Source organism: Bidens hawaiensis, unplaced genomic scaffold (assembly GCF_021521415.1).
Source record: "Bidens hawaiensis isolate Kalapana, Puna unplaced genomic scaffold, B.hawaiensis_p1.1 tig00009343_1, whole genome shotgun sequence".
In the NCBI taxonomy this organism is placed as follows: domain Eukaryota; kingdom Viridiplantae; phylum Streptophyta; class Magnoliopsida; order Asterales; family Asteraceae; genus Bidens; species Bidens hawaiensis.
In genome coordinates this window covers 256,842-271,819 of record NW_027491689.1, presented here as the reverse complement: position 1 = coordinate 271,819, position 14,978 = coordinate 256,842, and the positions used below count along the sequence as shown (strand labels likewise).

Sequence of the window (14,978 nt, the reverse complement as noted above, 5' to 3'; positions counted from 1 at the left end):
ACAAGACACAAATACACACCCTTTTGAGCCCAGAAAGGCATATCACAAAATATGCAACATAAATCAAGAAAACACAATTAGACACCAGAAAGACTACAAACTCACAGAGGCATTTCAACAAACACCTTGTGGGCAATACAATATACAAAAAAAAATCAAGAAACAAAACAACTATAAACTCACAAACACCTTGTGTGCAGTACAATATACAAAAGAAATAATTAAACAAGACACAAATAGACACCCAAAAAGAGTATGAACTCACAGAGGCATTTCAACAAACACTTGGTGTGCAAATAAAAAACATGTAATAATAATAAACATCATCAATATTCGTAATCTGTTGCCGACCCAGAAGAGAAAAAGTAAAGTAGATCCAAATTTCAAAAGTTGCTAATAATAATAACAATAATAATATATTAATTAAACAATCAAAATAGAAGCTTCAGTACCCAGAACGTGATGAATAATAATAATGATTATTATTATTAATATTATTATTAAGTGTTCTTACACAAAAGTACAAAAGAACTTACATGTGACAGGTACTAGAAGCAAACAAAACACACCTAATTTGAAGGGTTTTTAAATCAAGAAAATATTAGGGTTTATGATGAATTAGTAACAGGCAGACAATTGACAGTTGTGTTTCGGAGGTTTCAAAGGTTTGTGTTTGTGACTATTTTTATTATTATTATTATTATACAGAGGCAGCTGCAGCAGCTGGTGGTCTTTCAGCGGTTAATCCGCCGTAGATGAAGGTTTGCTGACGTGGCGGAAGGTTATTGGGTGTTGTCAAAGTCAAACTTGGACCGTTGACCAACATGCTTACCCATTATTTATATCTTTTTATTATTTTTTTCAAACGGACAACGAAATCTATAAATGAGTTATTATGTTTGTCTTTCGACAGTGTGGTGAGGTAAACCACATTCAGTTCAAGAATTCAGTTAGTAAATGTTATCTACTGGCATAATCTCCCATCATCATTTGATGATGCTGACGAAACTGAATAATAGGAGCAGGAATCGAACATGTGGCACATGGAATACATGTTCTCTTCATTAACACTTTAATATCAACTCATTAGATTTTTGTCTTTTTAATTATTATTATTTAAAGAAAATTACAAATTTGGTCCTCAATTTTAAACATGCAAATTTAGTTTAAAGATTTATAAATTTGGTCCTCAAAATTTTCCTTTTATTTATTTGTTTAAATCAGAGTAACTAAAGATGAGGGTATAATAAGCAATTGAAATATGTGATGATTTTCCTCAAAGGTCGGTGCCAAATCAAAGGTTCGTTAATACAGGTGTATACGACTCGTATATAGGTTATACGATTCGTATACTTGACAAATGTACTTTATGACAATTTTCCAGTCTATACGAGCCATAGTATGGACAGTATAGACTAGACATGATCCGACACAATATGACATAATTTTGGCCTATACGGCTCGTATAGCCTCTATACAACTCATATATGAGCATCTGGTGTTTGAATAACTTATATGATATGTAAATAACCTATGCTATATGTAGTTATGAGATAATATAGAGAAGAAACGAAAATAAATTATTATTCTGAAGAAGAATGGTTGAGACCATGTGATGAAATTTAATGATCCCAATCACAAGCCTAAAATGGCATCATGTGACACCCACCTTCCAACAACAAGCAATGTTTTAATTGAGGACCAATTTAATGATCCTAATTCTAGTGATTGTTTGAATGTTCTTTTGACATAATCTTTATGGTTTGGTGGCTTTTTGTATATATTGAAAAAAATATTAACAATGTTTCGGGTATTTGAAAAACTAGGTTTCGACTATTGGAAAAACCCAGTTCTGCGTATGGAACCGGTTCCGGTTTTAACTAGGTTTCGACTATTGGAAAAACCCAGTTCCGCGTATGGAACCGATTCCGGTTTTAGGGTATTACCGGGTGTAAATCGAATTTGGTTCATGGTACGGGTTTTGGTATTGAAATGCATATCATATCTGTACCCTGTGAGTATGATCAGGTATGGGTTCATGTATTAAAAACTCAGGTATAAAAAAACCCGATCTCTGGTTTTTTTTCTAAGGCCGGTTCCGGGTTCAGGTTGATATTTCTATATAATATTCTCTATCAGGTTTGAAAGAAAAAATATATATATATGATCAAACTCAAATAAGTCTTTTTCATATACATTTTAACTTGTATGAGTTGTATCAAAGATAATCTCATGTGATAAATTCGTAAATGGTTCAATTTTTTTTAACATTAGTTTGGGTGGGTCTTATTCGTGAACTTTTATTTTTTAAAATGGAATTAGCCAAGGGTGCAAATAATCCGTTGTTCACAAGCTACTCGAGACCGGATCGATAATATACTCGAATCGAGTCAAGTCTTATGAAGCCCGAGTTTGAGCCTTGAACGAGGAGATTGTTTAGGCTCATCGAGCCTTGTACAGTTGTTAATGTTTTTAACACTGTTTGACTTGTATGTATTATTTTCCCACCACAAGCCGAACTCGAGTTGAGCTTTGGCTCGTATAAGGTAACACACACAAGCTTGTGTCAAGCTAGGCTCATTTAAACACACTCACAAATTAGCTTAAGCCGAGCCAAGCCAAGCCAAGCCGAACTTGAGCATCAATTTATCGATACAAGCTGAGCTCAACCCCAAAAACGTAGACTTGAATCAAGCTGAGCTCAAGCTACAGAAAAGCTAACGAGTCAAACTCATATTGTGCAATGCTTAGGCTCGGCTTGTTTGTGCACCCCTAACGACATCAACAATGGTTGCTAGGGTGTAAAATTTATAGTTTTTATCAGCAAAGTAAGATAATTTATAGATTTTTATTACACAAGATCATATTAGATCTTAATCTTATAATCCTATGGTCAAATCATAAAAACCATAAAATGTAAAATCAACAGTAGTACGATCCATGTACCATATATTTTTGGTACGATCTTATGATCCACTCGTTTTCTATACCCACTGAGCTCATCCCTACTTAAACTCTACCGTTAATCATTTTTCACATCACGTTCGGATTTTGTAAACTTTCACCAGGCAAATAGAAAATTCGATGCGAAAAAAAGAAAAAATAAAAATAAAAAAACTTTCACAAGCAACTAAATACATTTGGTGTTCTACTCTTTACTATAAGTTATAACAAGTTTCAATTTGCCATTAGGCAAATTTCTTGAAACTCAAAGTACAATGACATATCTATATAATCAACTTAAAAACTAGCACTTAAAAATACAAGCATGCCCCGCCTATAGTTTCACACGGCCCAGAAAGGTTTAGAACCCAGCAACGATTTTGAACCTTTCGTTACAGCATCCGCAGGGGTGTCTTCGTCTTCATCATCATCTTCATCTCCATACGCCATCAAACTAACTAACGTTTCTGAAACAGGTCAAGAACAACAAGTCACAAACTCACAATTACATTTAGTAACGTTTTTTGTCCAAAATTTTCATGATCGAATGGTTAAGATTGTAAGCTTACGAGCAAGGCCCGCTATGAGGCAGGGCCCAGGTGGTCAACCAACCCTGCCCAACACCCTGATAGGGCCAAAAGTTTTATATTTTTTTTAAATTATATATACTTTTTTTAAGAAAAAAAATGTTTTTTAATGTTTAAACCCAATTACTAAACTAATTTAAGGCCCAAATTTGTTAAGATTGTAAGCTTACCGGCAAGGCCGGTTATGAGGCAGGGCCCGGGTGGTCGATCGACCCCGGCCTGACACCCAAATAGGGCCGATTTTTTTTACTTTTTTTATTTTTTTTTTTAAATTATATATACTTTTTCCGAGAAAAAAAATGTTTTTTTAATGTTTAAACCAAATTACTAAACTAGTTTAAGGCCCAATTTTTTTTCATGATCGAATGGTTAAGATTGTAAGCTTACCGGCAAGGCCAGCTATGAGGCCGGGCCGGGTGGTTGACCTGCCCCGGCCCGACACCCCGATAGGCCTGAATTTTTAATTTATTTCTTTAAATTATATATATTGTTTTGAAAAAAATATATGTTTTTTAATGTTTAAACCCAATTACTAACCTAATTTAACGCACAAATTTTTTTCATGATCGAAGTTAAGATTGTAAGCTTACCGACAAGGTCGGTAGTCGACCAACCCGGCCCGCCCTGACACCCCAATAGCCCGAATTTTTATTTTTTTTAAATTATATATATTTTTATGAAAATTTTTTTCTGTTTTAATGTTTAAACTTTAAACCCAACCACTAAACTAATTTAAAGCCCAACTTTTTTTCCGCCTTCAGCCCAAAATTTTTTCACGATTCTCAGAGACGACATGCTTGCTTACCGGGCACTGATTTGGCAGCTTTGGTTTCTGGTCCGGAGGTATTATTCACCTCCACCGCCTTTGATGAATCGAACTTTGGAGGTGTGGGGACCGCTGTCCTTGAAGGCGGCGGGGGTGGGGGCATGGCCCGTGGAGGAGATGGCAGCATGCCATTAAATGCTGACTGGACCGGCTTCTTTAGTGGTGGAATTAATGGTTTCACTTCACTTTGGTTCAACATTTCTGACACCTGTTACAAGTCATAAGCATATACAATCCAATATGATTCTTAATTATCGGTTAATCGATAAGAACATAAGATCCATTTATCAGCTGTAAACTTCACACAAGGTCAGAGTAAATACCTGTAATAATATTAAGTAACAAAAGTCAGAGCCAAAATCATCGCAACGATATATTAATAAAAATAAACGTAAAACGTGCACTAGAACTAATGTTTGTTAAAATTTAAAAATAAACGTAAAACGGTATATATAATGTCAATAGAATAATATTTGTTAAAATTTAAAGATACAAGGAAAAAAAATAGTCGGGATTTTTTAAAATTTATATTTTGTGATATACATGACTTTTTAATACTTTTGAGATTTTTTTCTTACAAATATCTTTACTAAACTAATATTATTTAACAAGGGTAAAGTTAAAATACAAAGGGATATAAAAATGAGAAGCGTGAGAAGGATTTGAGACCATACAAAAAACCCCTTAAATATAAATTCAAAAAAAATAATAAAAAAATCATAACTATAAATATAAATAAAAAACGAAAAAAAAATAAAAATTAAAATGTTTCTGACTTTCCGCCATCATTCCGGTTCACAATAAAAAATAAAAAAAATTGACGAAAAGCCACAATTTCGAGATCAAAGACACAATGACGAAAATGAAACAAAGACACAATTATAACTAAAAAAAGACACAATAGATCCCAAAATATAACACAATGCTGAACAAAATACAACACAATGTTGAGTAATATAATCACAATATAAAGAAAAAAAGACACAATGTCAAGGAAAAAGACACAGTCAATGACGAAAATAAACACAAGACACAATGATAAACAAAAAATACACGACTTTTTTCACTTACCATTTTTTTATGAGAACGAGAAAGACGGTGGAAGCATTTTTGTGTTTTTACTTTTTTCGTTTTTTTATTAATTTTTGAGTTATGATTTTTTTATTTATTTTTATTTTAAATTTTTTTAGGGTTTTTTTTGTGTGGATTTTAAATTTTGAGTTATGATTTTATATTTTTTTATAGAAATAATACATACATACGGTTTAGATCACAGATACCTGAAGTGTTTTAACGGGTCCTTCTTGAAACTTGCGTTTGTGAACGGGTTGTTTTTCCTTCTCAGAAACGTTACTTGCAGCCGTGTTTCCAACTTTTTCGGTAACAGAAACCGTAGAAGTGATGGGAGAAGTTACTTGCTTGAGGGCTAATGCAACTTGTTGCAAAGGCGTTGCTTGTGGATATATTCCACCATAACCGTTATAGCTTGTACCATGTGAAACCACAGGGTATGTAACTAAAGAAGTTGCAGGGGGTTGACCGAAGCCTGCAGTCAACGGTGCTGAGCTGGCAGTTATTATGGGGGCAGCTTCAACAGCCAGATTCTGGACCCCTAATGACAATGTTGGCGGTGGTGGGACCGCACTGTAAACCTTAACCGATGATACCCTGGGACAATGAAATGGAAATAAAAAATAATATTTTTTTCTAATAAAATGGCTATGTAAAACATATGTATCCATATACATATCAAAAAATTTAAGAGCTTGTAACGACCGATCATTTTATTTATTTACTTTATATATTTATTATTATTTGAGGGCAGATGCGTCAATTATTAAATGTAACTTTGTGATTACATATATGTAATTATATAATGATATACATACATATAATAAATGACAAAACTACCCTCAAAGAATATTAAATATATAAAATAAATAAATAAAAGATTGGTTGTTACAAGATCTTAAAGTTATTAACTTTTTGAAGTTATAAAAATATATATATATATATAGGATTAGGATCATGTAAGAACTATTTTGAAATTGAGAACTTTGAGAACCATTTTGGAACACAAAAAAAATTCTTTTTATAAAAAATAAAAAAAAACTATAAAACAACAAAAAACAGGAAAATAAAAAAAGTAAAAAAAACCAAAATTTTTTTATTTTTCAACCCGGTTTCATATATAAAAATAAAAAAAAAATCGGTTTAGCAAAAATATACATATATGTATAATACGTATTTTTTAATTTTAGACAAGTTATTCTTTATACACATATGTACAATTAAGATAAATGATAATGTACATATGTGTACATTATGTAAATCAATATTAAATAAAAATATACATATGAGTATAATTAGGTTTTTTTTTATGAAACCGGGATGAAAAAAAATATTTTGGTTTTTTTACTTTTTTAAAATTTTCGTGTTTTTTGTTTTATAATTAATTAAAGGAGTTTTTTTGGTGGCTTAAAATGGTTCTCAAAGTTCTCAATTTCCAAAGAGTTCTCTTAGGATCCTCACCCTATATATATATGTATACGTATATATTTCATGTTAATGCACAGCATGACTACCTAGAGGCACCACATTCTGCACATATTGTATCTAGAAGATTCTCGGCAAGAAGCTTTGCATGTTCAAGGCTTTTAGGATTACTACTTGACAAAAACAGATGTAGCGGTTGTTGTTCTGCAATGCAAATAAATGGGAATATAATAAGTATATAACAATTTACGCGTTTAATAAAGTACGAGAAGATGTCACAAAAGTGATATAAATATTTAAGTATTAAACACTACCTTCAGCATTTGTTGTTAAATTTCCTGAACCGCGTCCTCTTAGTAACACTTTTGATCCTGTTTCATTCATAATGTGATTTACATACTGATCCTGCATGTACAAAACCCAACCAGAAGCAACAAAAAAGAACTCTCCCGATCGTACGGAGATTTCAGGGAAAGCTTCGAAATTAGAATTTTTCAACCTCATCATACTAAGAAGTTTTATTAAATTTACTAAAAGTAAATAATGGAAAAGAAAAGATCAATATCATAAAACTCGGGGTAAACGTTAGAGGAGCTCACATTTGGTCCACGGATACGCGCGGTGATGTTCAAGGAGGGGTCTGGCTCAAAGCCCAAGAACACACATGTACTAAATGGTTGAACCACCTGACAAACAAGACTGTGTTAAAAGTGTTTCAAAGTCAAAGATTTGGTCAATGCACCGTTTAAGAATATTATTAATCGATATTTCACCTTTAAGCCATTGGTTAGAGGACCAGCCTTCAAGATATCTTCTATCATGGCAGCTGCTTGATCAACCGCTTTTATCCTGTCTGCTGTTGTTTCCAACTACAGTCGCAAACGAATATTAAGACCTTGAAAATTCACGTTTCAATGTAAACTTAAATGCCTAAAATTTTAAAATGAACACGTAGAATTTAGAAAAGTAGAACTTTTTGAAGTATGTCATCTTTAAGTCCTACATTCAATTTTATTGTATTTAAATCTAAATAACTGCTTGCCATCGGTGATTTTAAGGTTTGATTCGGTGTGACGAGAAATACAGTCATTTTAGATCATTAGGTAAAATATAATTTAAATTCATATATTTTTAGACTTATTATATAAATTCAAAGAATATGAAATGTTTTTCTATTACTGAATAAGTCATACTGTTTTCAAATAAACTTTGAATACGAATCAATACTAATACATTAGCGGAACATATGAAGGATGTAAAGTATGCTAAAAAAAATAGGAACAGAGTGACTATTAATAATCAGAAAATTTAGATCCTATTCTAAACCAGTTGCGGTCTGCATAAAGATAACACACAAAAGTTCCCGTCTGCAAACTAAAACCTCTAACTGAATACCTTGCTTTACATATATTGTGTTTTCACCAAAATAGTCAACAATCTGGAAACGGAAACAAAAGGCGAACTTACATGAGTTCCAGCCGAAATGTGAAGATATAACGATTTTTCACCGTCCGATGGTGCGTTTGGTGGCCGACATCTACCCCTGCAGAAGCCATTCTATATCGACATAACGAAAAAATATATATATATATCCCAAATTCACATTAAAGTGAGCTACTTGCCTAGTTATGACTATGGCACCAGTGCTCATCTGAATCTGCACAAGTTACAACACACAGTCAGTGTATATCTCAGTTATTTTAACTCATTAAAATTAAAAAAAAAAAAAAAACAATAGAGTGTATATTAACCTCCTCTTGAGTTTGTCGTTTCGTGAGCCTGTACCGAACAGATGACTCTGCGTCATTTATAACGATTTCTCTAGCAATCAACTCCTCCTGAATCTTCGGCTACAAGAACGACATTCAAATTCAGTTACTGCATTCTTACCATTACAAAACAAAACAATAACCCTAAAAACAATCTTATAACTAACTTATATCAAACATATCTCAAATCACAAGGAAACTATGCAGTTAATGCGGAAAAATATAAGAAATCAGTCAAGGGCCTTGAGATACAGATTATCGTGGTGAGATATCTGTAATTTTAATATCATGTAGAATTTATATATATAGCAATTTAACACTAACAATTCAGTATACTCTCCTACCATTAACAAATTAACCTTTTGCAGCTTGAAAAACATTAAACACTAAAAATTGACAATTTAGACTTAAAAACCTTATATCGGGAAAATCGGCGATATATCGATCAAATACCGGTCAATATAGTTGATAATATCGGGACCGTTATTTTTGCACCGATATTTTACCAAGGGACCGATATCAGCGATATCAACTGCATAGCAAGGAACAATATATGCAACCAAAACAACCAATAATTAAAAAAAATTGGTATCTTACTTGAATCTTTTGAGCCATAAGAACCTGCTGCAAGTTCCCATAGCAAGCAGTCGAAACCGGACCAATAAAAGCACCCATATTTCCCAATGGAGGCATCCCAGGGACTGCTAATCCAGCTGAAACCAAAGATTCAGCAGGCTGATCCCATCTTCTCTTTTTCCTGCAAAAGGGTTACCAGATAATATCGTTCTTGTCACAAATTCAACTTCAAAACCATAAAAAGGTAAAATCTTGATAACATTAGGATTGACTGTATACAAATTAGATATAAAATTTGAGAAAAGGGTTATCAAATAATATCATTTTTGTCATGAATTCAACTTCAAAACCATAAAAGGGTAAAATCTTTATAACATTAACTCATTAAGATTGATTGTATTCAAATTATATGAAAAATTTGAGAAAAGGGTTATCAAATAATATCATTACTGTCATGAATTCAGCTTCAAAACCATAAAAAGGTAAAATCTTGATAACATTAGGATTGAAATTTAGAAAAATGGGTTACCTTTGTTTGGTGTTGGATGAATCATGTGATTCTTGGATTGAAACCCTAGATCGATCGTCTTCTGTCATGCTGGATTGAAGGATAATAATAATAATAATAATAATAATAATAATAATAATAATGTTGTTGGTTTATCTGGTACAGGATTTATGAACAATTGGGTATTTCATATTTGTGTATGTTATATTAATGCCCTTAACTTTTAAAAGTTTCACTATAAGGCTCCCGTTAAACCTGGTTCGATTTGATCAACAAAAGTCAAAACCAATTTATGATCGGTTTTGGTTCGGGCTTAAATCAATTAAAAGTTTCATATTTGTTGTTGATTTCTTGACCAGATTACGATCGGTTTTTGGGGTTTTAATCGGTTTCGGTTCGGTTTATCGGATTTGGTAGAGAAAATTGCAAACCAATTCGATTTCGGTGCAATTTCCGGGTTGTTCGGTTAACCGATTTATTTTTGCACCTCTAGTCAAGAGGGCGCCGAAATCCAACTCATCCGCGAAAGCTACTACCAAATCAGAACACAACCGCTATCGTGCAGGCGCCAACCCATTTTACCCTCTGGCGCCATCCCCTTAATGCCATGCCATGAGTTTGGTGGGTGGGGTCCAGGTCCACTTCAAACTCACCAATCATACGTGCACACATACATATTCGTATGTTATTAAATATTAGTTAAAACCAAATTAAACCATAACACAATAGTTTAGGATGAACTAGTTAAAAACTTCACTGTCTATATGATAATGATGTGACGTTTTAGCTAGACCAACCTTAACCCACAATAAACATCATAACCACTAAAAGAATCAACAAACAAGTTGTTGTGTCCCCTTTTCAAACCCTATGCCAGTCCTCCAAACGTCACAAAGAATGAAGCGGGTATCATCACTCAAGACGAGATACAAAGTAAGGGGGGACAACTGCTCAGCGACGAAACACGCAAAGTTAAGGCGTTGGAGATTAAAGAAATGGTCATAAGTAGCATTAGTAAAGAGGGGGTGTTCATACAAGAATTTAAATAGTTTTATTGAATGGATAAAAATGAATGATGCACATGTTAATTAAGAAATGGTTTTACTACAGATTATGCTACGCTATGAAGTTTAGCTATTTATTTTACTATGAACTGTATTATATTTTTCTATGAAACTAGCTACAGATTTTATGAAGTTTTTGTTGTGTATTTATTCATAACTTTTTAAAACTACAAGGTTTTTGTTGTAAAACATATTTAAAACGATGTTTAGTCAGTCGGTTAACCCGGGTGTTGAAACTGTGTTGAGCTTTGCATCTATCAAAATGAGAAAATTAGGCTTCTGGTTCTTGCAAGTATTTCATCAATCTTGTTAATGAAGTTTAGAGTTTAACTTGTATTAAATCATTATTGTAGGACCCAATATATAACTTATGGTATTAAAATACTATAACTTTGGAATTTTCGCAATGTGCGAAAACTTGGATCTAACACAAAGATCTCGGGTTGTGTGAGAACTACCGTATAGGAAGGCTTCAAGGCATGCAAGATCTTCACCAAATGCGTGAACTCGTGGTTCACGGGTACACGAGTGCAAGTACTAGGTTTTACTATAAATAGGTAGTTCATAATTAATGTGTGTGTTTGTAGTGAACTCAGCCATCCAAGGAGGGCTCACGTTGGCTCACGTATCCTCCTTAAGTATCAATGTAAAGCATTCGGTTTGTAAGGCTATGTCGATTTATCCATAGCCTAATCAATGCAATCGAAGTAATCATTCGTTTGGATCTATATATACATCATTTTATTGTCCGTGTTCGTTGTGACTTAACTCCAAATATCCGCAATTCGTACGAATTTGGACTTGACAATTATTTTGTCAGTACTGTATCTTTTTTTTTTCTATCGACCCGAGCCATTTTTTGCCACTACATGTCTACATTGTGGGACGTCTTTCAAAACCCCATTACGGGTGCTCTAAGTCACATACGAAAGTTTAATATCATAAGTTTGGATATGAATATATGATGCCTCAATGCCTTGTGGGGTTGTTAAATAGCAAGTATTATTAATATCCAATACAACCCAAAGATTACAGAAAGAAGTGAAACATATGAAATATCTTAATTCCAACCAAAGTGAGAGTAGAAACAAAAAGACAAACAAACACCCCTCTTTCAAAGTTGGACATGTTTTACAAATTCAAGTTCTCATTGTTTGTGTCCTTGGCATTTGCATCACTCTCTTGTATCCATTCAATAAAATTGTTTAAATTTTTGTAAGAGCGCCCCCCTTTACTTACGCTACTTGTTACTTTTTCTTTAATACCCAACGCGTTAGCTTTGTATGTTGCGTCACTTAACAACCGATCCACCTTACTTTTTATTTCTCCCCGAGTAATGATTCCCGTTTCATCTTTTTCAAACCCTAAACCAGTCCTCCAGATGTCACAAACATAAGTTGCATTGTGAAACTGATCAGAAAAGTAAGGCCAGCATAAAAAAGGCACCCCGTTTGTGACACCTTCTAAAGTAGAGTTCCAACCACAGTGACTCATGAAACAAGCTACGGCAGGATGAGCCAAAACCTTCTGTTGTGGTGCCCAACTCACGATTCTTCCACGAGTACCTACTCTTTCCATATATCCATCCGGATAATTAGTTGTAGTCTCCTTGGTCATACCTGGTCGCACCACCCACAAGAATGGTCTATTGCTAAGCTCAAGACCAAGGGCCAGTTCTTCAAATTGCGTTTGGTTGAAAATAGTGAAGCTCCCAAATGCAATATAAATTACTGAACACATTGGTTGTCGATCAAGCCATGCTAAGCAGGTGGCGTCTTCTTGCCAAAAATGTCCTGCCTGGTTAGCGAGTCGGTTGCTTGCCAATAGAGGTCCAATATGCAATAGTTGTGGGTACATGCTAAATGCCGCAGTTTCCAACTCAGGACTTGAGTTACATATAAACCATTCTGTCAACCTCGAAGCCTCTACAGCTTGCACTACGACATGAAAGAAGGCTTCTACCGTAGCCGAGTCCTCAAAGCACGCCCATGCGAGGTTACTAGGTTTTATGGGTGGCATGGTTTCAGACAATTGAATTATCTTATTATTTAGAGGTATGCCTACAATAAATGGGTCAAGAAAGATTATATGAAAGTAATCATAGTACATAGACATTAACGAAAATTACGTAAATAAACAAGTTTACCACCTTACTCACTCAAAATGGACATTCAAAAGCATCATTTGCACAAAAACACATAAAAAACGAAGAAAGAAAAGACCAGTCTGGAGTGGACAAATGAGTACCGCTCGCTAAGACGGTAGAGGGTGCGTTAAATTTTAGCCTAACAAACAAAACATGAAAAGTCCAATAGAGTCCACGAACAATCCAATTAAAATTTTACACGTGTCAAGTGTGGGCTAAGTTTAGCTCTAAGACTAAGCCTACCTTTTTAGCCGTCATCTAAAAAAGTATAGGCCAAATTTTATACTACGAATAAAAAAGCATGCTAAATCTTCAACCTTAAGACCAAAAAAAAACCACATCGCAAACTAATTAAATTTTATCTTCCATAGACGACGCTTTTGTCTCTTTCGATAAAATTTGGAACTCAATGTTCGTTTTGTTAATATTTTCGCACAACATGCTCATTTTGGTGATTTTACCATTCATTAAAGAATGATATTAAAGGTTGCGCGGATTGGGTAACGGGTTCAAATTATAATTGCATGATTACAAATAAAGTTTTATCAAAACAAAAATCTTAATCTTTTAAATAAAAATAGATGTTGTGTGATATATATATATAGGGTGATGTTACTATACAATAATTGTTTAACGCGCGATAGGTATGCAAACCGCTCAAGGCAAAAATACTAAAACGCTCATCCAAAAACTAAAACGCTCAAAAACGGTTTTCGTGAAGAAAAGTAAAAAATTTGATCGATTAACGATCCAAAACTGTTTATTTCGGTGAACCAATGATTAACTGGATATGTATTGACGATTTCGAGATCTTATGATGTAATTTCATGGATCGATTTCATGAAAAATAAGAATTCTTATACCTAATGTATATTAAACAATTATTGTATTATATATTTTCTCGATATATGCATGTATTCTCACCATATTTGCTTATGGTGCCATCATCAATGAGTTTCTGATAAGACAATACGGATGCCAATGAGGCAATTGAGGCAGGCCAAAAGGCAGCTCTTCTAATTCCCATCTTCTTAGCTACTTGTATAGCCCATCCCATGACATCATCAGCAATAACACAAGTAACTTTATTATTATCTTCTTTATTAATCTTTTCTATTAGTTCCTCAAGCTTGTGAGGCATGGTTTGTAATATTGACAAGGTCAACTTACAAAGGTCACTCCTGTCCTCCCATGGTTCTAACCCGTCAGGGATCGAGACCATACACATAAGATCCCCGAAACTATCTTTGTCTAGCCAATTGCTCGTCACGAGCTTGTGGTTAACCTCGGTGTTTACAAATGTAACCTTGATTCCTTGCTTGACTAATTGTTGAGCAAGCTCCATTATAGGAATTACATGGCCTTGCGCCGGATATGGTATTACTAGAACATGAGGTTTTGCCATGATTTTGAAGTATAATTTTCTAGGGAGATTTAAGAACTTGTGATGGTTTGTATATACTTGAATATTGTTCATTATTTATAGACAGAAACAGCCTTGTTGAATTAAAAATATTTTTTTAGTTATTATCTTGAGTTTGTTTTGTCATGTATGGCATGTTACTGTTTCATTATCTTGTGGCCTTGTTGACATTAACCGGATCTCAACTTATTTTTGTCTCTTCTCAGTGTCACGATGCTTTTTATTACTGGACCACATAACATGTAAATATTATTATTGTATCTTTCTACTCTAGACTACATTTTATGTTTAATGGTTTGATGACCCATTTTAGTTTACATTGTTCTTACAAACTGTGTGCATCTTAAATACAAAAACAACTTCTCTTGTTATGTTTGGGATAGAGTTTGAAAAATGTTTATTAGCTTTTTCAAAAAGCCACTTTGAAAAGACAGGATTTGAGGCTTTTAGAAAACTGTTTTTTAACCATTTCAAAAGGTTAAAATAAAAAGAATTTTCGTTATTGCCAAACACATTTTATATTATTGGCCTTTTGAAAACACCAATAAGCCAGTAAATATTTTTCAAACTCAATTCCAAACATGCAAATCCATTGCAGTTATCTACACACAACACAAAAAAAGTAATAAATGTGTGATAC

At 33.6% G+C, this 14,978-nt stretch overlaps 2 protein-coding genes across 2 annotated transcripts; both read right to left on the bottom strand.

The window, feature by feature from the left end:
- Positions 1–3,171: 3,171 nt before the first annotated feature.
- LOC143532078 (protein RIK-like) lies at positions 3,172–9,814 on the bottom strand. Its single transcript, XM_077027229.1, has 12 exons — positions 9,727–9,814; positions 9,219–9,378; positions 8,604–8,702; positions 8,475–8,509; positions 8,320–8,395; positions 7,626–7,721; positions 7,452–7,538; positions 7,167–7,257; positions 6,942–7,056; positions 5,637–6,024; positions 4,336–4,564; positions 3,172–3,410 (listed from the first exon to the last, which is right to left on the bottom strand). Exons 1-12 carry the CDS (start codon positions 9,792–9,794, stop codon positions 3,286–3,288), a joined length of 1,569 nt encoding a protein of 522 aa, XP_076883344.1. The 5' UTR covers positions 9,795–9,814; the 3' UTR covers positions 3,172–3,285.
- A 1,890-nt stretch (positions 9,815–11,704) lies between these two features.
- LOC143532075 (UDP-glycosyltransferase 83A1-like) lies at positions 11,705–14,325 on the bottom strand. Its single transcript, XM_077027223.1, has 2 exons — positions 13,840–14,325; positions 11,705–12,829 (listed from the first exon to the last, which is right to left on the bottom strand). The coding sequence occupies exons 1-2, from the start codon at positions 14,318–14,320 to the stop codon at positions 11,901–11,903; spliced, it is 1,410 nt and encodes a 469-aa protein (XP_076883338.1). The 5' UTR covers positions 14,321–14,325; the 3' UTR covers positions 11,705–11,900.
- Positions 14,326–14,978: the final 653 nt, after the last annotated feature.

Coding starts and splice junctions, on each gene's coding strand:
- LOC143532075 (XM_077027223.1), bottom strand. CDS start 14,320: ATGGCAAAACCTCATGTTCTAGTAATACCATATCCGGCGCAAGGCCAT. Junction 12,830..13,839: donor TGGCACCATAAGCAAATATG/GTGAGAATACAT, acceptor CATTTATTGTAG/GCATACCTCTAAATAATAAG.
- LOC143532078 (XM_077027229.1), bottom strand. CDS start 9,794: ATGACAGAAGACGATCGATCTAGGGTTTCAATCCAAGAATCACATGAT. Junction 8,703..9,218: donor TTATGGCTCAAAAGATTCAA/GTAAGATACCAA, acceptor TCGTTCTTGTAG/CCGAAGATTCAGGAGGAGTT. Junction 8,396..8,474: donor GGTGCCATAGTCATAACTAG/GCAAGTAGCTCA, acceptor TGGCTTCTGCAG/GGGTAGATGTCGGCCACCAA.